The 24,116-nt window shown below is 42.4% G+C and overlaps 1 protein-coding gene across 2 annotated transcripts; it reads left to right on the forward strand.

The window, feature by feature from the left end:
* The first annotated feature begins 1,114 nt into the window (after window positions 1-1,114).
* ddr2l (discoidin domain receptor family, member 2, like) lies at window positions 1,115-21,475 on the forward strand. Of its 2 annotated transcripts, XM_048243706.1 has the most exons (18): window positions 1,115-1,291; window positions 8,226-8,330; window positions 8,786-8,818; window positions 9,004-9,106; window positions 9,454-9,682; window positions 11,693-11,840; window positions 12,708-12,813; window positions 13,068-13,254; window positions 14,440-14,689; window positions 15,106-15,195; window positions 15,516-15,661; window positions 16,513-16,720; window positions 17,988-18,232; window positions 18,711-18,838; window positions 19,143-19,340; window positions 19,792-20,026; window positions 20,359-20,508; window positions 20,620-21,475. In XM_048243706.1, the coding sequence occupies exons 2-18, from the start codon at window positions 8,273-8,275 to the stop codon at window positions 20,752-20,754; spliced, it is 2,649 nt and encodes an 882-aa protein (XP_048099663.1). In that variant the 5' UTR covers window positions 1,115-1,291; window positions 8,226-8,272; the 3' UTR covers window positions 20,755-21,475. The 2 variants fall into 2 exon arrangements, with proteins under 2 accessions (XP_048099663.1, XP_048099664.1); XM_048243707.1 differs by lacking the exon at window positions 8,786-8,818.
* Window positions 21,476-24,116: the final 2,641 nt, after the last annotated feature.

Genomic DNA, 24,116 nt, shown 5'->3' on the forward strand with positions numbered 1-24,116 from the left:
ATTGCAGTATGATTACAATAAAGAGCAATGTTTGTACCTAAATCATAGGCACATACTGTAAAAAATGTTTTAGAATGTTTGAAAATGGATTTAAAAATAAGGTTATGCTAAATGGAGTTTCACCATGTCTTGGACACTGCATCTACTAGTCAGCCTGAGCCCATGGATTGAGACCTACTTGGTTTATATTCTTTGAACATGACATATTCTGAGCCCATTCCTTCAGTGGCTTAGTAGCAGCACTTTGTTTCTACTCTAATCTATTCTATCTCAATCTGGAAACCTGTGTAAAAATTGGAGTGTAAAGAATGGATATGATTATCTTGGTCTTCCTGGGACACTAAGGGTGGGTCTTTGATTCTGGCTATATTCATATGATATGAAGGCTGTTTTGGTGATTGCTTTGATATGGTTAGTGAAAGTTAGATATCAGACTAGAGGGTCTTTAGGGATTTTTTTAAAATCTGGATAACATTTTAATTGACAGTGATGCCTTTAAATCTCTACATAGAATGATCTGTAGTGATAAGTAAAAGAAAAATGGTACAATTTAAATTAGAACAGTTCCAAATTACATACAGATATCATCATCAAGAATGAATGAACAAAATCATTAGGAAACTGTGTAAAATAATATTATATACCATTAATCTAAAACAACAATAAGAAATGTTACTAAAAAGTCACTTTAAAAAGCTGACATTTAGTTGCAGACATTGGCCTATAGGTAGCCACGGCATGCACATTAAATAATAATCCAGCTCTGGATTTAGTCTCTTACCCTCTCTAGACCTACATGTTATTCAAACAAACCTCTACTACAGTATATGCTGTGTGTATGTGTGTGTGCGCGCGCGCGCGTATGTGCGTATCATGTGCGTGTAGGCCTACATGTAGGCCTATAGCCGGTGTATGTTTGAGAGAGAGAGGGAGCTATTGCGTGTGAGAAAGAAGTACTGCTTGGGATGCCAAAAATGTTTCACTGCATTTCCCTGCATTCAACGTCCATGACCAGCCGAGGGAGTCTTGTTTCATAGTTAGTGAGCTATTCAGCTCTACTCGAGAGATTGTATTGCACCCCCTTCTCTAGTGGCCGGAAGCGGGATGTGATGTAAAAATCACATTGAAACTTTTTTTTCTTGAGTGTGCACATCTCCCGATGTATTGTAAAACAACGAGGAAGATCACTTTACTTGAATATTTTCCGAAGTTTTTAACTGGGTTTTGTACCTTGATGCAGCTTCGACAAAGATAAACCACTGTCGGAATCCCGCCAAGATCCCAAAATCAGGTAATCGATCATATTGACTGCAGGCCACAGGACGAGTTTGAACAGACAAAAGTTGTTCCTCTGCTGTTGATGTTGGCCTCTTTGTTACAGTTGGAATACCGAAACAAAGAGCATTATGGACAGCGCGTGTTTGTTATAAAGTCACATTGCCTGAACAGCTGTTGAATGTACACTGTGCATCGTTAAAACAACTTTGCAAGTACGGAATAGGTAAACTAACGAGTGAGTTTATAGTTTTACGGGAAAGAGAGTGTAGGCTATGGTTAATCGAAATATGCTTCATTGGATGAATCTGTTTCAGACTTTCTCCTAATTTTTTGATTGTCTTTTTTTCGTCTCACATAGTGTGTTGGATAGTTAAAAGTACCGTTACGAATCACGAGCTTCATTGTAGCCAATGTGATAGCCACATCTTTGTTTTCTTGGCATTGGAGTGGTTGGATTTGGATTTGGAGACTGACGTTAGCGATAATTTAACGGGACAGCGGTGTCACATTGGAATGGGTTAGTCTTTGTAACATGCCCATCTAGACACAGGCAAGCAATGCCATAACGGCTATTGATTCTTATTAGGTTTTCTCCATAGTCAAGACGAACTTTCCCCAGTGTTCCCGTTACCCTAGCCATGCGCGCGCATCTCTAGCGGAGCGCACGCTCCTCCACTTGTAGGCTATCAACCCAAGGCCTCCTCGCTGACGGTCCATCATGACGGTCCATCGTCCACTTTAACCTGAACCGAAACATATTCAAACTCAAAGACGTTTTATGTATTCATACTGTATACAATATCTAAGAAACAAAATGGACAGATAATGACCATGCTTATTGTGATGTGTCAGCAGAACACTTGATGAACATGCTTGATGAGAAGCACAAAGAGTAGCCTACATGTCATGTGCCTAATCAGCTGTACAAAATGCTTCAGAATGTGAGAGTTCAAAGTGTACATCTTTGGACACACACACACACATACACAGAGACTTCTCAATATGTTCATTTTCTTTGTTTTGTTGACCAAGTCAAGTCAGTTTATTTATGTTTTGTAGTTATAAATCATAAACACAAATCGTCTACAATTGCATGTTTTGCATGTGAATATGTGTTTGCTTCTCATTTTCCCAAGGCAAAAGACCAACATTATTTACATTGTATTGTTTAAAACGTTTTATGATGCCTTTACAATTATGTGTTAAAAACACTGGGTGTAATGTTGGTAATAACATACTTTAGCAAAATTCCATAACCCAAAAACACCAAGTCATGTCATAAGTCATGTCATGATGTGTAGAGACAACAGTCTGTTAAAGATATGAAATTTGTAGGCTACTTAAACAGTCACAAAATACTGGAGAATTGGGCATTTCATACCAGCACAAATACTAATGCCAACGATAGGCTACTACTGTAATATGGCTACTGTGGTGGCAGTCATGGCAGCCATGGCAAATGGAGAGGTGTGTCAGACAGGATGTTATTCTTGGTCTTTCCTCTGGTTTGAGTCAGTTTTCAGTAATTATCTCTGAGATTAACTTAACATTGCTGTTGTCGTTGCTGTACTGATCTCAGCATTCAGGATGTGAGCTTCTGGCTAATTTAGTCCACTGAAATTTATAATGATTCTGATCAAATTAAATGTCAAATCATCTAGACAATACCGTCAACGAGCTCCTGGGATCTTTTTACTTATAAATGATATCTCACAAGGCAAGGATTCTAATTCCATACTCGTTTTCTAGCTGTTCGTACAGTTCAGCTGTTGTGCTAAAACACTGCAGTGTCTGTACACATGCCTGGTTTGGTAAATGGGAAAGAAACAGACTAAACCATAGAACAAAACCATACTAAACCATAAACAATCCCAGACTAATCCATAAACAATCCTCAGACTAAACCATAAACAATCCCAGCTAAACTGTACAAGTGCGTCCATAGCACAGAAGGGATGGGTGATGGCCTATTGAGCACAAACATGAACAATTTGTTCATGAACTGCTTTAAGTCAATTCTGAAACGTTCACTTGTCATTTTAGGTCTATTGAGAACATTTTTGCCTTGTCCTTGTCCATTTGACCTATCCTGGCCACGCCCACCTAGATCTCCTTTCAGGGAGATACTAGTCTGGAATACCTTAATTCACTAATGTTTCCATCGGTTGGGAAGAGGATGACGCTATAGTTTCGAAATTGAAAGTGGCTGTGGTAAACGGTAGTAGCAACCCCTGCAAAGTGCAAACATAAATAATTGCTGTCAGAACAATGTGTACATGTAGTTACAGCAAAGGTAGGCCCACATACATTGTTTCCTGACTGCCAATGCTTTTTTATCCAGTTGTTAAGTCGTGATGCAATAATGTGGCAATAATTCTTTCTTTGGGTCCCCATAGACAATAAAAGAAACTATTTTTTTCTGCTTTTCAAAGTAGGAGGCCTGGATGTTACCTTTGGTTTCATCATCCGGCTGCACAGCTACGCCATCACTCCGTTAAAGTTAAGCGATTTTTTTAACCCTCATTAGGTTTACAGGCTGTGAAAACCGGCTGGCTGTGCTAGTAAATGTTTATGAATAAAAAAAAAAGCTCTTGGGCCTGTGACGTCAGACTTAACCGAATTGTCAGTTTTTAAAGTTTAGGCGAAGTAGGAAGTAACATTATGAATCCCTGATCAATTGTTTGGCTGGACCAGTGATTACAAAGTTAAGCTATATCTACGCCCGTCACCATACTAGTGATGGAAAGGTTTCCTAATCGGGAGTGACCAGACTCTATTCACAAAGTGAATGAGTTTGGTTTCCAGGCTACATTTGAACTACCAGAGTATACCTTTAGGACTGCTTGTGATAGTGGTTAAGGTGTAGGGAGAAAATGACAGACAGTGGAATGACTATACATATCCTTGTACTTGGAATAAACGTATAATTCCTGCTTTTTTTGTTTTAGGAGTATTTTAGTTTTAGTTATACACATATTGTGATGTAGCCTGACTCCACCTGTCTACGTACTTCCGCTCATTTACATTGTGTTACATTGACACGTTGTGTCCCCCGTGGTTAACATACGTCATTACCAAAGGTTACCTAGCGTTCATGGGTTCATGGGCTTCGGAAAAACCTTTTTCCGAGTGAAAACATCATCATTCCGCGTCATTCACGTCACGTAATGTGTGAGTCAGAGGTCGGGAACTGGGGCTAGATTTTGCTAACAGAGTTGCCCAGTTAGGGGCTCGTCATCACTTTTGTCGTCACGTTGTAGTTCGTTTGTAGTCCATGTGGCCTTTCATGTCCAACAGGTTTAATGTGAACTTGGGAATTTGCCGTTTTTGTCACTTGAAAGCTGCATATCTTTCTTTCACAAGCGTGAAAGTAGCCATGGGAGTAACAAAGTAGCCATGGGGGCGGTCCTTGTCATTCCGAAGTGCCCTGAATGCACCATTAGTGATTGAACTCGAATGATTTCAAACTTCAGACAAGCGTCCACCAACCAGGAAATAAATGTTTTCCAATGGATCTAGGCCAGACTCTCAGCAAAGTCAGAGAGTCTGGTATCCAGCAAAGATTCTAGAACAGAGCTCTGTGTGATGTATCGCAGACAATTTTCTAGTGCGCAGAATCACTGTATCGTGATAGGATCGTTATCATGGACAAAGTATTGAAACAGTATCACAAGTTACTCTGTGATTCCTACCCCTTTTGTTGATTGATATATCTGTAGACAAGCCAAAAAGGCATTTGAAGCTGTGTTGAACCAACATCACTAAAGCTTTACCTATAGTGACTACTGGCTACAACCTTATCTGGTGTGCAATGTGCCCAATGTAATACTGTTGAATAAATCATTCATTACTGTGTTAAGTAATTCAGAGTTACATGTTTAGTGTTAGTTTTGCTGGTTGTACTGTACTGGTTGTACTGGCTATAAAAAATGTATGTATGGAGTAGTAATGATACATGTCCATAACCTATGATGAGGATGTATTTGCAAAAAAACAAAAACTTGCAGTGAAGGACTTACGATAGGGTTCAATTTCACAAACTTGACAGTGGTTAGTTGAAGATGTTTTTGTTTTTGTCGGATTGTTGTTGTGGATAGTGTGTGTGTGTGTGTGCAGTGGTCACCAGTTGAGCTGTACCAGGGCCTTCCTGTGGGGCTTCTGGTCAGATGTCTCATTTTTCAGTCACACATGCATTATGTCAGTGGGGGTCTCAGTTACAGAGCAGTCTCTACCCCTGGTCAGCATAGGTGGAATGACATAAGTACTGGCTTCCCAAATGCACATTTGGTTTTTGAGTTATCTGACATGTCTTGGCAGGCTACGCAAACTCCTAAAGTGCTAGAGGAAGATGGTGCTTTCCGTGTTCTTTTCTTTAGTATGTGTGTTTTTATGAATTAAAAATATGAAGGACATTTTTTGTCCCAATTGTCATGTGTTTCTTGTTGTCAAGGAAGCACTGTTGCCATGTGATCTACAATCCAATCTGCAGTTTGATTCTTTTTTCACCCCTCCAAGACCCACTGTAAGAGCATTGGTCATGTGAATGCATGTAATTGTACTGTAGTCTTCGAGCCCCGCTGTAGTGATTCTGGGCTCTTGCCAGGCCTCCCTTGAGGACCATGTGTTGCACATTGTTTATCATGTTGCATAATAAGTAGATTAAGGCCAGCGAGCTAGCTCCGGCGCTAGTGCTATTGCTCCCAGCGAAAACAGGCCAAGAGTCCAGGGGAGGGAGCACGTTTGTGCTTTGTTCTCGTTGGGCGCTCTGATTTACTTACCTTGGGCATGCTGCGTCCTGCAATGCAAGCTGAAATACGTGTTCTGTTTGGAATCTGCATTTTTTCCTCTTTCCATTTTTTTCTCACTCTCTTCTTTTTTTGAGTCGACCTTCTGAAAGTGGTGTGTGGGTGGAGGCTGTGTGTGTGTGTGTGTGTTTGTGGGGGGTGATTACCTAAAGATGAAGGTATGTGTGTTTATGAGTTTGAATTTGGTGAGAGTTGTTTTGGAAAAGTGCGCACCCTCTCCATTTCTTGTTTTAAGCAGACACCCTTTGGTTGTTTGCGTTTGTTTTGCTGCTCTGTTTCCTCGCTGGTCACACAAGGCCCCTCTGAAAGATGAGCAATGACACAGGAATCCGATTGCCGAACAGGCCTCGGCTTGTGCCCAAAAATTACATAAACCAGCTGCGACTCTCCCTGTGCTGTTACTTATCACCCCCACCCCCACCCCACCCCACCTTGTCACCCCCGCCCTCTGAAAGCGCCCCACTGCCTCCCCCTCCCCTCCTCTCTACTCTCACTCTGTCCCTCCTGCGTTCCTTTAGGAAAACATATTGGCTTCTGGTTCCCCTGAGGCACTAGGTTATCTGTGGTGCCCGGTGAGCTGAAGAAGCCAAAGGCAGGGTCGGGGCGGCGCCACGTGACATGTGGGATAGCATGAGCACGCCACTGCTGCTCTCAAGAAAGGAGAGAGAGACAGAGAGAGAGACAGAGAGAGAAAAACACTCATCAGCACCAGAGGAATGCGAGGAGATGGGCTGGGGAATGAGGGGAGAAAACAAGGGGAGGGAGAGAGAGAGAGAGAGAGAGGGAGAGAGAGAATTTTGGACCGCATTCCTCTGTGGGTTGTGTAATGACTGTGAAGTAATGTGACATTAGCCTGGATTTGTAAACTGCTCATTCATTACGGGGGCATTGAGAATGACACTCTTCTCTGACCACAGTCAAGAACAGGGTGTAACTCTTGTATGCACTGTGCTCCACGATGACAATAACCTTGGGGAATACGCTCTAAAAACTACATGTTTTTAAAGCTCTAACCAAACCTAGACTGTCTTTGGGATGTGAAGAGAGTGCATTAAATCCAATGATGACTCCTAATTTTATGGACTTAAAGTTTTAAGTTTTAATTTTATCACCTCAAATGAACAGGTGATAACAGTGCTAAAACACTTAACCATACTCTCTGCACACATACTTTCAGGAGTCATGTCATCCTTAGAGTCGAACCTAGTCTTTTAACTAAATATGCACCCAAAAATCAGTCTCAGGCGTATATATTTCATTAGCACATGCTGTTCTGTACCTGACCTTCTATGTACACCCTCAGCATTTACTCTTGGCACCCACAGCTCTCTGTCAGAGTATTCTTTAGCGGAGTTGTGCTGGGCCTGGGGCTACAGCCCCAGCGGTATCCCCAGGGGAGTTGTAAGGAGTAAGAGCAATGAAAACCAGAGACGCCGGGAAAGAGAGTGAACGAGAGGGAAAGAAAGAGGGGGGGGGTGAGGGCAGGAGAGAGGTAGAGAAGGGGTAGCATGATAAAGAAAGAAAGAAAGAAAGAAAGAAAGAAGGTGAAACTAAAAGGGGGTAGAGGAAAGGGGGAGAGAGCGGCGAGTGCAAGCAGGCAGGAGAAAGACGAGCGGCTGCGGCAGGAGAGCTTGGGTGGGCGGGGGTGATGAGAGAGATCGTGGGGAAGGGTGAAATAACGAAAGACAGAGATTACAGAGCAAAGAAGTCGATAAGCCAAGAGGAGGAGACAGAAAAAAAGTTTAGCAAAGACCAGAGAGATACCAGTTAGGATTCTGTGCTTTGTGTCTTGTGCCGCACCATCAATGCTTTGTGTGTATTTGCACAAGTTGCTTTAGGCTGTTGTCATGTGATGATTGAACTCCTCACAGTAGGCAATGAATGTGAGGGATATGTGGATATGGTTTGTTCTGGAACATTCTCGAAACTCTCTCAGGTTTATTTTCATATGATAGAAATAGGGGTCACGCAGTCATCTGAACTCAGTCTCCACTCCTTCACTCTCACAGAAATTATTATTTTTTCTTCAGGTGAAAAGTGCACTCAGATCTGCCATTCCAAATGTTATAAAATGTCAGATTAGCTGTGCTCACTACATCAATTTCAGTGTTTTTGAAAATCTTTTTTCCCTTCTATCTCCAGAGATGTAGTCTCTGTCCAAGTCTGCTCGCAGACATCCAAGGCTCACCATGCTGTTTTTCCTGCTGCTGGTGTTACAAACCAGTGCCAATGCTCAGATAGATCCAGGTGAGAACCAAGCCCAGATACTACATACATACTACAACCATACTACTATTACTATTATTACATACTACTATTACTACTACTACATACTACTATTACTATTATAACATACTACTATTACTACTACTACATACTACTATTACTATTATTACACACTACTATTACTACTACAACCATACTACTATTACTATTATAACATACTACTATTACTACTACTACATACTACTATACCTATTATTACATACTACTATTACTACTACTACATACTACTATTACTATTATCACATACTAATATTACTGCTACTACATACTAATATGTTAAAAAGCATGCAAAGCTGTTGTTGTAAAGCTTCCCTAGTTCTTAGAATTATTCCAAACTGATCTGTATACTTTACATCCAAAATGCACTATTGAAATAATAACCTTTTCATTTATTTTGTCTTTTTAATTTCATATAGACTTATATTCCCCCAAATCTCTCTCAACCTTCTGTGAGAACTTCATATTTTTATTCTATTGTGTTTTGTTGTCATATGCATATTGCAATACTGCAACTAAGCCAAACCTAGAGTATATGTTATGGATCAATGTAACTGACGTAACATACTGAGTGGAAGAACCAAAGAACCTGGTTGACCTCATGCTCACAGTCAGTTGACTGATGTCTTGGTTGCAGCACATTGCAGATACCCTCTTGGGATGGAGGATGGCCGGATCAAAGATGATGACATCACTGCCTCCAGCCAATGGTATGATACCACTGGACCCCGTTATGCAAGGTAAGGTCTGAATAATTGTGGGAATACTGAGTATGGATGACTTATCTTTGAGAAAGCTAAGTTCTTTGCTCAAACCCTTTTTTGCTGTCAAGTTATATTTGAATAGGTTACCATAGCAACAATAGTGAGCTAATTTCCCTCTCCCCTGACACTTTTTATTTGCCTCCTAATCTTTTATGCCACGGGGCATTCTCCATATTCCAACTCCTACTTTACGGGGCTAATTCTCTGCCTTGTCTTCCTGTCTTTGTGTATGTTTCCTCTCTCTCTCTCTCTCTCTCTCTCTCTTTCTCGGCACTTGTCTCAATCTTTCTGCTCTGTCTTCTTATCTCTGCCTCTGCTCCCAGGTTGAACAGGGAGGAGGGGGATGGGGCATGGTGCCCGGCGGGTCCCCTGGAGCCCACAGATGTTCAGTACTTGCAGCTGGACCTGCGCCAGCTGACATTCCTCACAGTCGTTGGCACCCAGGGCCGCTATGCCCGCAGCTCTGGTAACGAATTTGCCCGCTTGTACCGCTTAGACTACAGCCGCGACGGTCATCACTGGATTTCCTGGAAAAACCGCCTTGGTGACAAGGTACAGTGACAGGCTCTTTATGCCCTTTGCTGCCGTTGTGAGGAATTGTGATGCTGTCAAGTTTCAGGTTTTTGGCGTTTAGTTCGGACATTTTTATTGAAAGCAAAATGCAACCCTGTTTCCAAAAACGTTGGAATTTGGTGCCAGCAACACATTTAAAAACTAGAACACTGATTGGGTATAAAATGAGCATCCCAGAGAGGCAGAGTCTCTCAGGTGTAAAGATGCGGCGGTATTCATCAAACTGTGAAAAACTATGTGGGCAAATGATGAAACAATATAGGGGTAATGCTCCTTCACATGACATTTGGAAGACTATGGAGATTTCATCATCTATAGTACATAAAATCTTTGTACGCAAGGGACAGGGCTGAAAAAACAATGTTTGATGACTGTGATATTTGGGGCTCCAGATGGCTCTGCATTGAAAACGTCTGATAACTATTGTCTACTATGAGCACAGTTTGACGCGCCATTCACAAGTGCTGGTTAAAACTACTGTGCCAAGAAGAAACCATACAATGACATGATCCAGAAATGCCACTGTCTTATCTGGGCCTGAGCTCATTTAAGATGTACTGTGGTTAGACCAATCAAAATGTGTAATTATTTTCAGAAATCATGGACTCTGCAATCCTCTAGGCTAAAGAGGAGAGGGACCATTTCTTGTAGGCTTCATATATATATGTGAATATATGTGTATATATATATGTGTATATATATATGTGTGTGTGTGTGTGTGTATATATATATATATATATATATATATATATATATATATATATATACACACACACACATATATATATATACACACACACACACACACACACACACACACACACACACACACACACATATATATATATATATATATATTGTTTTATCAATGAAAAGTTAGACTGTGAGTTACTTCTTTCCAATACCATGATACTGTGACACATTGCATGAGACCAGTGGAGAGAGGTTCCCGAGACCTAATTTCAGTCGAGATAGGGGCACCTGGTACTTCACTGGGTAAAAGCTTGACAGATCCAGGAATACAACTGGGTGGCAGCTTTTGACCTGCGGCTCATAGGTGACCACCTAGTGTCCATAGTTTGGGACACAGTACAGTTTTATGCATGAGAATCACCCTGACCTGGTTGAAGACAGCACGCTCATGGGACTTAAATAGGTAAGGAAGACACTGGATCAGGCCGTAGTTTGTAACGCGAGCTGGGTTGAGTGTTGTTTTTTTTTAAGTAGTGGAGTAACCGGAGCCTGCTGATATGTGGTGAAGAACATGCCCGTTGTGGGCGATGAGTTGATGATATGTGAGAGAGCAGAGGTTGGGGAGCTAGCGAGCGAGTAGGTCTAAATCGTCCCGTCCTGAGTCCAGCCCTCCTCGTTTGTTTGCTCAGTTGTCATCTGGTGAGGTATCACAATAGGAAAAAAATCATTGGCTTTCGTTTCCAATGCATTGGCTCAGTGGTAGAGCCAACCAGTAACCCTCTCCCAACAGCCACATCAGTCAAACAAATAGGACCTTCAGAATATATATGTGTAAAAACAAATTTCACTATGATCAAGTCTATCCAGTGTACATATAACCTATTGGAAACATTTTAATACACATTTGTATCAGAGACTGTATATAATCATGATACATAATATAAGAATATTATTCTGAAGAACAAAGTTACTCAAATACATGGTATAGCATGTGTGCCATACATTTTAATATAAACATGTAGGCCAGATAGTTTATTTTTTGCAATACCCTCGAGTAATAGACAAAACCAAGCTGGACTATTTTGCACTCTTCGTTAAAAGTCCACCTGCGCCCTGCCAGAGTCTCTGCGGAGAGGTCTGGAAATGTGTTGCCTTCCTCCCGCTGAACATCTGTTTCCTGGGCTCTTTTGTGCAGCGGTCCATTAGTCGGTCCAGCTCCCCCCAATTAGAGATTTATGATGTGATATTAACTCATGAGCATGCTGAGGTCACTCTCGCTTCATTTCCTCTCGCTAGGTGATCAACGGCAATAACAACGCCTACACATCCGTGATTAAAGATCTTCACCCGCCCATTATCGCACGTTACATCCGGGTCATCCCTGTCACCATCGTGTCAACCACCGTGTGTATGAGAGTGGAACTTTACGGATGCCCTTGGACTGGTGAGGGCTGACCGCACCAATTTGTTTTCTGTTTTCTCCATCAGTCAGAGTGGTTCTAAGATATGTGCTATGTTTACTTAAGGGGGGGGGGGTTGAAAGTTTTTTGTGTTTGCTGAAATAATGACATCATGTCCATTGCAGAGAAAATCACAAAGAAAATAAATCAGAGACTGTAACACATGTCGTTGTAACATAATAACTATGTTGCTATGTTGCTATTCTTTAACTCAAGAAAGACTTTTTTCTTCTTTGATTAAGGTAGTGTAGTCACTGGTTTGAATTAAAGAAGTACATGCAATATCTTACTTCTAAAAGAGTTGTTATGAAAAGTTTAGATTTCTTTTCTGAAAAATGAGAGGGGTTTTTCATTAATCCACCTAAAATCTTCTGTCACTCAATATGTTGCGTGTTTCTTTGGCTTCTGATTTCTTTGTTTCTGGTGTTGCCATGGGCACATGCTATGGTGTCGAGGCTGTGATGCATAGGAATAAGACCTGCCCTCTAGTGGCCCCCCGGTGTACTCAGTCAGAATGATTTGTTATGAGTTATGACATGATTAAACTGTTACACAATTCTTTGGGTTGGAACTGTGGCCACCAAGTAATTAGACTCAGTATAGACAAAACAAAAATATCCCCTTTAGGAGCCAGTGAAATTGTTTTGTTGGAGCGTGTAATGTCTATCAGAACCTCAAACTTAGTGCCCCCTTTCACTTTGTTTCACTCTCTCACTCAATCACTAGTATTCTCTCTCTCTCTCTCTCTCTCTCTCTCTCTCCCTCTCTCCTTTTTTCCTCTTTCATTTGCTCCTTGTAACTCTCTCTCTCTCTATTTCTGTCACCCTCTGCCCCTAACTTGCTCCCTGTAGATGGTTTGACAGCATACAGTGCTCCGGAGGGTCAGGTGATGATGGCCCCAGGATATTCCGTTGCCACGCTCAATGACTCCACTTACGATGGCATCTTCGAACGCAGGTATGTGGCCACATGCTGCTGTCACACACACACACACACACACACACACACACACACACACACACACACACACACACACACAGAGCTGTTTACTCTGCCACAGTGTTCTCCCTCGCTTTGGGCTACAATATTAGACAACCACACCACAAACAGATCAGATCATGCCATGCAAACCCGATTCTATTGCTACATGCTACTCTGTGCCACCATGATAAGCACCAAAAGCATCACTGATTTTATCCTCCTTTTCTCAGAAAACTGAGTGGAGGCCTGGGCCAGTTGACCGATGGCGTGATCGGGCAAGACGACTTCCTGGCCACCCGTCAGTACAGCGTGTGGAACGGATACGACTATGTGGGCTGGAAGAACGACAGCCTGGGCCCTGGATACGTGGAGATGGCATTTGAGTTCGACAGGCAGAGGAACTTCACCTCCATGAAGGTCAGGAAGACAGGGTGGATGTTTAAAACTACTATATGTCCATATTCACTTCTATATTTCACTGTTCTTTAGAGTTATGTGTTTTCTGTTTACATTTTTGTTGTCATTCCATGATTTGACCACAGTGGCTGCTTGGTAGGGCATGATGGGCTATTAACTACATTCTTTGTGGTTTACATGTCTTTCATAATATTGGCAAAAACATGAACCATAACACAAAGCTTGCTTATTAAACTATTCATGTTACAGAAGATCCTCATGTGCTAAGTTCACACTTAACAAACAAGTGCTGATCACCTCTTAGTTCATTTTCTCAGCCGGCATATAGCATGGAATGTGCAGTGGAAAATACAGATGGCAGCAGCAGGGGACAATTATATGATGACTGTATTGCATGATATTCTCAGGGTCCCTGCAATATAAATGGTACTGACAGTAGTTTTGAGAACATGCCGGGACCCAGTAAGCCCATGACATTCTCTATTCCTGTATTGACAAGAAATAGAACACAAATGCATCGAGCTTATAGGGTAAACCAGTCCAATCTCCTACCCGTACCACATCAACCTCAGATTTCCCCCATGGATCATATTTCCCCAACACTTACAGCAAAACTAGCACTCCTAAATATCAGATCTCTTTCAAACAAATCATTCTTAATTTATGATCTAATTTGCACACACAACCTTGATTTTTTTACTTTTAACTGAGACATGGTTAGATCAAGCAAACAGTGCTGCTATTCTCATCGAATCAGCTCCCCCAAACTTCAGTTTCTTGAGTGCTACCAGAGCAAATAAAAGAGGTGGGGGGATAGCCACAATTTTCAAGACGTCTTTTCAGTGCAATCAGTCGTCATTCGGTGACTTTACTTAATTTGAATATCTGTGTGCATGCATTAAGTCTTCTCCTCAGATTCTCCTCAATTTACAGGCCTCCAAAACATTCAGCTAAAGTTTTTCTTGAAGAGCTAGGTGAACTGCTATCAGTTGTTTGCATAGAGTTTGACTGTCTTATTATATCAGGGGATCTGAACTTGCATGTGGATAATCCTGAAAACAATTCATAATCGACTAAGGAAGTTAGTTTAAAAAGACACTTTTGAATTACTTTGTTTTTGTCAGTAAGAGTGTGAGTCTGTGGTCCATCAGTGTCCAACCGACATCTCTTCCTCCCCTCACACAGGTACATAGCAACAACATGTTCTCTCGGGGGGTGAAAATCTTCTCCTCCGTGGAGTGCTGGTTTAAGTCACGGCTCATTGCCGCTCATTGGGAGCCGGAACCAGAGGAGTTCCGCACCGTCCTGGATGACCGGAACCCCAGTGCCCGCTACGTAACTGTGCCCCTGGGCCGGCGCATGGGCAGAGCTATCCGCTGCCGATTCCACTTTGCTGACACGTGGATGATGTTCAGCGAGATCTCCTTCCAGTCTGGTAAGGTTGCACAGAAGGTCACACACAATTTAGAAGGTATTTCTCTCTTAATGCATGCTTAGACAAGCCCGTCAGTAGAGTATCCTAAGGGTTTTTGTTTTTGTAAATCTATGTAGCACTGGACATACAATTCCAGGCTGATAGCACAATGAATAGCACAAAGTATTTCCCATAAGTTCCCATAAGGTCTCTGTGGAGAAACTTTAAAAGGTTTTTCAGCTAGAAACAATGAATGCTATGATAATACTGTATAGACGGACCGTCATAGAATCGGTGACATGTGGAATTGACTTCTACTGTCGCGACTAGACAAGCGGGCCTACAGTGAAATTGTCATTGCTTCGGTCCGTGTGGAATTGAACTGTGACACTAAAGTAATTTGGTTCCTATCGGTGATCTGTCCTTTCTCTCCTCAGCCCAGAATGTGATCCCTACCCAGACCACAACTGTTACAACACCATCTTGGCCCAAGAATCCCAACTCTTTGCCTACCACACTGAAAACTGGTAAATGACCAAACCTATTCCCTCACCAGTGGACTGGGTGGCATTTAAAGCAAATACAAAAAGTATCTCTTTTTTGCTGACTTCACTCTAAATACCTTTGGACAGCACAATAGTAATGTCCATCCATTTGGGTATCATGGGTTTAATAAAGTGGTGGTGAAGGATCAGCCTATTTCAGAGTGACAACCCTGATAGAAGTTCTCACTAGACTCAGTTTAAATTGCTTGCAGTGTCTCCGAGGTTATCCAATTACTTTAAACTTGAGTGGTCTATTTAAGTCCTGCTCCTGTGTGACCGTCCCCTTGTGTGTCTCTGCGTAGTGACGACCCCGTGGCAGAAGACGAACGCGCCTGAGGAAAGCAACACCTCCATTCTCATCGGTTGCTTAGTGACCATCATCCTCCTGCTGGTGGTGATCATTTTCTTGATCCTCTGGTGTCAGTACGTGTGCAAGGTGTTGGAGAAGGTGGGTGTAGGAGAGGTTAATGGGTTCACCATGTGTACATTTTCATATAAAATTCAATTTTGCATTAACCTGCAGGTGGCACCCAGTTAGAGGGACACATTTCAGTGTCCAGATGTCAGTTTGAAATGGCAGCACCAGTAAAAACAAAACTTATTTTAAGCATGACACATTACATTACATGTTTTACATTACATTACATTTGGCTGACGCCTTTTAACGCCTTTTAACTTACAACATGGTAAACAATTTAAAACTTTTTAAAAAAATTCTCCCAACAATTCTAAAACAATTTAAAACAGTTAGTGCATCAGTGAGTGCTGTTTCCATACAGTCAAGTGTCAGTTCTAGTCAGGTGATAAGTGCTAGAAATAGCAAGTGTAAGTAATGCTACGAGAGTAGATATTCTCTGAAGAGCTGGGTCTTCAGGATTTTTTGAAGATGGAGAGGGATGTCCCTGCTCTAGTTGGAACTGGTAGTGTGTTCCACCAATGAGGAACAACAGATAAAAAAGTTTGGATTGGCCTGAGCGTACCGGTGGCAGAGCTAGACGTCGTTCGTCTGATGAGCGCAATTGTCGGGAGGTAGAATATGCCTGGATGAGGGCATTCAAGTAGGTGGGAGCAGAACTGGAGACTACTTTGTAGGCAAGCGTTAGAGACTTGAATTTGATGCGGGCAGTGCAATGTTTGCTGCGGGCAGGTAGCCAGTGTAGCTGGATGAGCAGCGGGGTAATGTGCCTTTTTGGGTTGGTTGAAGTTGTTTGAATAATACCATAGAAACAAACTGCTCTTAATGTTCAGGTTCAGCAGAGCTTTGCCTTCTGAATGCCATTGTGTTTTTAATCCCATAAGGCTCCACGACGCATTCTGGAGGAGGAGGTGACAGTCCGGCTCTCCTCCAGCAGTGACACCATCATCCTGCAGACACCCCCGGTGCCCCCGCGCGCCTCCCAACCTGACCCCCCCTACGAGAGGGTCTTCCTGCTGGACCCACAGTACCAGGACCCGGCGGCGCTGAGGAACAAACTCCCGGAGGTGTCACAGAGCGCTGAGGCCTCGGGTGAGTGAGGAAAGGGGAACCGCTCCGCAGATAAATATAGCCAGTGGCTCATCTCAGCTTTTCATAAGCTCCTCCCTAGACTGAGGGACATCAAAGTTAGACTTGTACTCACAGAGTTGTTACTTGGAACACAACTAACTTCCTATGAGCTCTTTTTAGGTTGTGTATTTGAATATCCTTAGTCAACTGAAGTAGTTCTTCTAATGGAATTTTTAAACTAGTGTTTAAAAATTGCTTCATTGCTTCATGTGCGGTGTTCACTAGCATTTGTGCCAATGTTACCACTGTAGGGACAAAGGCAGAAAATGTTATGTTTGTTTTTAGATGTTCTGCTTTATTTTGACTTTTTACCACTGTCAAGATAATTGAAAAATTTAGACATGTAAACATGAAGGGATGTTTTAATAACAAAATTCAGTTTACTGTGGTGTGGTTGTGGGAATGGTAGATGTCAGTCAAGATACTGTAAAAATGCCCCCCTTTGTGTTCTTCATAGTGGTAGATGAGCCTAGCCTTGTATTGGACTGCATATTTCACATGTACTGTATAGAGTCTGAATGTAGTTGCAGTTCACCATGTTACACTACATTGGCTATATACAGTGCACCAGTCTGGAAATCCATTATAGCACTGAAGTCAGCGAAACAACCAGCTTAGTTGTCTTACAGTATGTTTGAGCCTGCATGGAATTCTTTGTCTGGAATGGATGCCACTTTCCTGTCTGCATATTTCCCCCCCTCCGCAGACACTTCTGGACAATGCGCCAGATTTGTCTCTGCATTCTGCCTCTTCTTTACTTATTTGAATTGCTAATCCCTCAGGAATGTTTCAGAGGACATACAAGAATGCAGTGCATGCTGACAAAAGCTTGAGTTTCTCTCTCTCCCTTTTTTCTCTCTCCATCCCGTACTCTGCCACACGCCCAGGCCCTCGTGCCCTCTAGCTTGTAATGCTGTTTCTGACCTCTTCCTGAAACCTCAGTGCATGACACATGCCCTGTCTCATGGTAAGACCTTGCTATCCTCTGTCTTTTCTTCTTTAGTGTGTTAAATCATCCTTTTCCGTTAGCAATACTTGTTGAAGCTATCATGATTGTTTAATAGGAGAAATGGTCGTTACTTTTATCGGATGTTGTCACCAAAATAATTGTATAAACTCTCACTGTCTTTCTCTCTGTTCTTATTTGCTTCTGCCTTTGTCCTTCTACATCTTCCCTCCTTTTCCCACTGTTTCTCCCCCCCCCCTCTCTCCCTCTCTTCTCTTGCAGGCTTTGGAGGTGGCTACGCAGAGCCTGACGTGACCCAGTGCACTCCTCACCAGTGCTTCCAGAGCAGCGTGCCCCACTATGCAGAGACGGACATCGTCAGCCTGCAGGGAGTGACCGGCAGTAACATGTACGCCGTCCCTGCCCTGACCGTCGACTCGCTCACGCGCAAGGATATCTCTGTGGCCGAGTTCCCACGGGACCAACTGATCTTTCGCGAGAAGCTGGGAGAGGGACAGTTTGGGGAGGTGAGGACAGAACTCCACCCCCCACACAGTCACACACACACACACACAAACACACACACACACACACACACATCATCCTCTCCCACACATGCACTTTTGATGACCTGCCCATTCACGTTGATAGTACCTCATATAACAGATATCAAGCTGATATAAGAATGTATCTAATAAAATGAATATTAAATCTGAACCTCTTTGTCGTCACTCGGAGCCTATAACTCCTCTGCAGCTGGCTCAGCCAGAGACATTTATGTAATGACGATCTCAAGGGGTTTCACAAACACAGTAATGAGATCTTGCTTGGGAATATGTACCAGCAGGATATTGTTCTGCACTCCCCCTGTCTTTTCTGTTCTCTTAAAGTCAAAGTCTTTAATTAATCACTTTTATGAATGCCTGCTTTAATGAGCCTCACATAATTTAGCCCTGTGTAACCTGGCCATTGACCTGTGATTGGGATGAATATCTGTGTCCTCAGGTCCACCTGTGTGAAGCGGAGGGGCTGTTGGAGTTTTTGGGAGAGGGTGCCCCCCTGCCGGAGATGGACGACAGGCCAGTGTTGGTGGCCGTAAAGCAGTTGAGACCGGACGCCACCAGTACTGCCAGGTCTGTCAGCCTTTGGGTTCTTTGGCTTTAGTAAAGCGAATCTTAGCAATAGATGTGACATTAACATTGTTTTTTTTTTTTTTTAAACGTGTCATATTTACACCTAATGGTAAATCATAGTGTTACAATGCATTCAGTGCCTGTTAACAGTACTTAAATCACTGGATATCTGATCTTAAATCACATGATAAATGAATGGACCATTCCTTGGTGAGACATTAACTTCCACTGTATTTAATATGCAGTATTTGCACATTACTGATTATTCACTCACCGTATCATGGTCCTCTCATGGTGTTGGCAGGAATGACTTCCTGAAGGAGATTAAGATCATGTCCCGACTCAACGACCCCAACATTATCCAGCTGCTGTGTGTGTGTGTGAGCTCGGACCCGCTCTGCATGGTCACCGAGTACATGGAGAACGGCGACCTCAACATGTTCCTCTCCCAGAGGGAGATGGAGAGCACGCTCACCCACGCCAACAACATACCCTCTGTCAGGTCTGCTCCTGACCCCGGCCATAACTTTAGGAACTAATGGTCCAAAATAACAACATAATCTACAAACTAAACATAATCTACAATCTAGGGGTGAAATGGCATACTGATAAATACACGTAATTGAGGTATTAAGCACATTTGGATTTCTTTGGTTTAATGCCGTAGATAAGGGGGTTGATTTAAGTCATTTTTACGCACATTTAAAATCAATCGGAGTTGTACAAAAGTGCTTTCCATTTAAGAAGAACTCTCCTGGCATTGATGTATTGCAGTGGGCAGTGACAACTTAAAAGACAACTTTTTTTTATAGAAAAGTTCTTCGGCTGAACCAAACAAACTTCAAACAAACTTCTTGCTGATGGTAGTTGCTTACAATGTTACATTTTGATGTGAAAAGCTGCGCAGAATGGTAACTTTCTCTTCCTTGCCCACATTCTTCTGTGCCCCACAGCACGTCGGACCTCTTGCACCTGTCAGTGCAGATTGCCTCTGGCATGAAGTACCTGGCCTCTCTCAACTTTGTGCATCGGGACCTTGCCACTCGCAACTGTCTCCTGGATCGCCGACTCACCATCAAAATTGCCGACTTTGGCATGAGCCGCAATCTCTACAGTAGTGACTACTACCGCATCCAAGGACGGGCTGTCCTGCCTATCCGCTGGATGGCTTGGGAAAGTATTCTACTGGTGAGTGGAGATCTGTGTGTGTGTGTGTGTGTTTTGGGGGTTGAGTGTTATGTTTGCATGTCAGCTTGGTTTAGGTGGAAAGATAGAGATTGTGTCTGTGTTTTTGTGTGTTTGTTTGTGGGCGTGTGTTTGTGTTTTTTTACCGATGGCAAGTTTTTTGCGCTTTGCCTGTGAGTTCGGCGAACAAGTGAGGAAACATGCATCTGTGGATGTATTGCACGTGCTTCTCAGCTGCCTGTGTGTTTGCAGCAGTTCTCCCTGCATCTCTGTAGCCTATGTGTGAATGTGTCTAGCGAGGCTTTTAGCGTGTTTCTGTTGTCCGCCACCTCCAGGGGAAGTTCACCACTGCCAGTGATGTGTGGGCGTTCGGTGTCACGCTCTGGGAGATTTTCACCTTGTGCAAGGAGCAGCCGTACAGCCTTCTGTCTGATGAACAGGTCATCGAAAACACTGGGGAGTTCTTCAGGAACCAGGGGAGACAGGTACACAGACCAGCCCAACTTCTACTCATGAAATAATTCTGTTCATTTTACAATTTTAAGGTGAACTGTCTTCGTTTTATTTTTGTAAATCTTTTGTATTTTTTCCCCCAGATATTTCTCTCTGCCCCGCCACTCTGTCCGGCCTCTCTGTTTGAGTTGATGATGCATTGCTGGAGCCGAGATATCGGTGACCGGCCGTCATTCAACTGCATCTATCAAGCCTTGCGGCCACATGCTAACCCGTGACTATTCACCAGAACCCACCGTCTCCGGTGAAGGATCCTCTGGACTCCCGAAGGCAAGGGGGAGGATCAGGAGACGGTCCAGCAATGATGTAGCTTCAGCAGCGCAAGAGGACATCTGTGGGATGTGGGTGTGTGGACCCGAGTGACGTCCAGCATTTTTTAAACAACAAGGAGGGGGGAGAAAAAAAGCGAACTTGACGTCAACTCGCTGTGGTATCTGCGTTGCGTTGTTGATGCTTAAATCCAAGGACACTTGATTAATGTTTATTTTGTCTGTCTCTGTAATATGTTTTCTATAAATTGTACCTTTTCACATCCAAGTGTTACAACTGAATCATTTCAGTTGATACCAAAGGAGAGGGGAGGAAAGAAATGGAGAGGGGAAAAAGAAGACTGAATGCTAGATGGAACAGAGAACCAACAGCTGGAGGGCCTGTGGTTGTAAAATGTAAAGCACTGCTGTGATTTTGTTTCTTTCCTTTTGCCCATGTTCCTTACCTACCCCCACACTGGAGTATGACTTAATAATCTTTCTATGTTTTATAGTATGTTTTTTTTTTATTCTCTGAATATGAATGTTATGCAGGTTAATTTGGATGAGGCTAGGCTGGCAATCTATGCTCCTAGCTCCAGCAGAACTACTGTCATTGCAGAGTGAAAGCCCTAACGGAGAATAGGGTTGTAGAGCCACAATGGACTGATGTGCAATGGAATGCACTGTCTCCCCAATTGGAATGGGCTGCATTATGGGCTGTATGGACTCCACCCCCTCCTAACCCAAACATGAAGAGGTGGAATTGTCTTGGCCATCTTAGTTCCATCAGTGCTCCACACATCACACTTAATTCTTGTTCACTCTTTTTACATTGTGCATAGCATAAGACCATAGGTCTAATGCGTCTTTGCACCATCTGTTGGTGTACCAATAGATAGGCCCATGCTGTTGCCACCAGCACTTTTAGTGTGCAGTGTTCAGTGTTCAGTTAGGCTGGTCTGTGGAAGACACTATAAATCCTCAGCAAAGCTCAGCACCCTCAAGTGGGTACGCTGCAGTAGACTGTCAGAACGTGCGTTGTGCATGTGTTATTTTCATATGGTCCATATTGTAGTTCAGATATTTCGAGAGGTCTCAGTTTTTACTGGACCTCTTTAAAAGGCACATGGTTTGGGGGAGTTTGAACAATTCAAAGCACATATTACTTTACATGCTTATTCCCCTGTATGCTTGTATGCCCTTTCTAACTATAAAAGCTCATTCATTTGTGCTCATGTTTCATGTTAAGCCTTAATAATTATGCCAAATTGGATGTGCATGTGATCATTGTTTCAAAGCAATTTCACATTTATAGAAACATGTGAGACTGTGTTTTTTTCCTCCATCTATTGTTGTTTTGCTATGTGATCTTTATCATAATATGATCATTTTTATAGTTAATTTTTACTGTATCTAATTTGCTGTCGTAAGGTATAAAAGACATTGTTGTTAGGGCTGCTGGGAAGTGTCACAATCTGGAATAGTGAATGAAGCATTCCTAATAGCGCTGGGATCCACTTTGAGAGGCAGAGAAGGGTCAGGGAATTTTTGTGTGCATGCGTTTCTGTTTGGTGCCTGGCATTGCATTCCGATCAGCAAACCTCAGGGCCAGGTTGACCTCTAAACTCAAAGTCTCCCAGTTGCATTTGCTGAAGTGAGCCTGTGGTCTTCTCTGTTATTACTGAGTAGAGCCTTGTTTATTCTCTCTCTCGCGATTTGTTTTCGTAGCCTTTTTGTTTTGTTTTGTTTTGTTCCTCATCTGTTGCAGATGACGTGAGAGTGAGAAGGAAGTGTTAGGCTATGGAGTGCATTATGTGAACATACAAATGTGCATACACCGTGTGGCTGTGTGAGTGTTTTGTATTTGTACTGTGTGTGTGTGTGGGGGGGGGGGGGGGTTGAGTTAAGATGACCTTGTGAGAATGACCCAGCAGCGTGGGATGGATTTTTAGTTCTTATTCTCAAGTGGATAACAGCTGGTAGTTTCAGTAGTATGCACAGTCTCAGCACTTTTGACTGAAGGTGTCATCCCTGATGGCTGAGTGACAGGTTGCTCTGAAACAAACCCATGTGCAGCCTTCTGTAAAGTTTAGCTATGACTTACAACTGTTCTGTGGTTCAAGATGCACATCTCCATTTAAAAAAATTAAATAAATAAAAACAGTAGAGCATTTAATAAAAAAATGAAACTAGAAGCATCCCCTGTCTAAATATCGGCATATACGTGCATGCAAATTATTGAGCATTATTAGTATTAAGTATTAGTATTAGTACTAATATTAGTGTGCAATCAGTGAGTGGCGCTTTGTTAACTGTGTGCATATGTGTCTGTATGAGAGAAAAATGTGTCCCAGTGTGCTTGCGTTTGTTTAGATAAGTGACTGCTCTTTCCATACCTTACTTTTTCTTTAGCTATAGTTCTATCTCTGCGCTCTGTAGGATGTATGTGACTGTCATGTACATAGTGTAGTCAGAATAGATGTATAGTAATATATTGGGATCTAAGGATGACATTCTTGCACCATCGTGTAACCCTCTTGAGTGTTTCTCATTCTTGTCTCTTATATTAAAAACTAAACCTTGTCTTTACTTGCTGGATATTTATTTGTGTTTTTGAAACCATAGCTTATCCAATCATCCATCCAACCATAATTTATTATACTGTAGGCTAGATTTCGATTATGATATGATGATTTCGATATGATGCCCATTTATTATCATATAGGTTTAGCCAGAGTTTATCCCTAATTATTTTTTTTTACCTGGGGTACCTAGCGAAAACACTTACTTTCGAAGCATATGCACAGCATTTAGGAACATTTTCAAATAGATAAAACCAATACTTGAATGCGCTGCAAATTCTGAATCAAAGAAAAGTCAAAGACACAAAAAACATAAAAACAAATGCAATGCTGCATGAAGCCTAACACAACTCATTCAACAAGGCCAAGTAAACAAGGAGCAGAAGGTTACACTTTAAGGGGTCCCCACGAGAGCCTATCCTAATTTCTTTCATATTGTTTTGTTTAAAAATCATACTGTAGCCTCCACCCTGCCTGGTGAAATGCCCCCTTGCTGACTTGGTATTTCCTCGAATGTTCGTGTCTTGCAAGCTCTTGTAAAAGTCAAGGGAGATAATGTTACCTTCTGCTTATTGTTTATTTAGGATATTGTGAAAGACTAAGGGCATTAAAATAAGAGGCCACATGTCATCTAATTTGACTCTACTTGTCTTCACTTCTCCACGCTCTCTGGTAGAAAGCTTAGCAGAGGCCTGACTTATTCCATATCAGGCATCAATCAGCGTTTGCTGTTCTTGTTCTCATGCT

This window comes from Alosa alosa, chromosome 5 (genome assembly GCF_017589495.1).
Source record: "Alosa alosa isolate M-15738 ecotype Scorff River chromosome 5, AALO_Geno_1.1, whole genome shotgun sequence".
Classification (NCBI taxonomy): Eukaryota; Metazoa; Chordata; class Actinopteri; order Clupeiformes; family Clupeidae; genus Alosa; species Alosa alosa.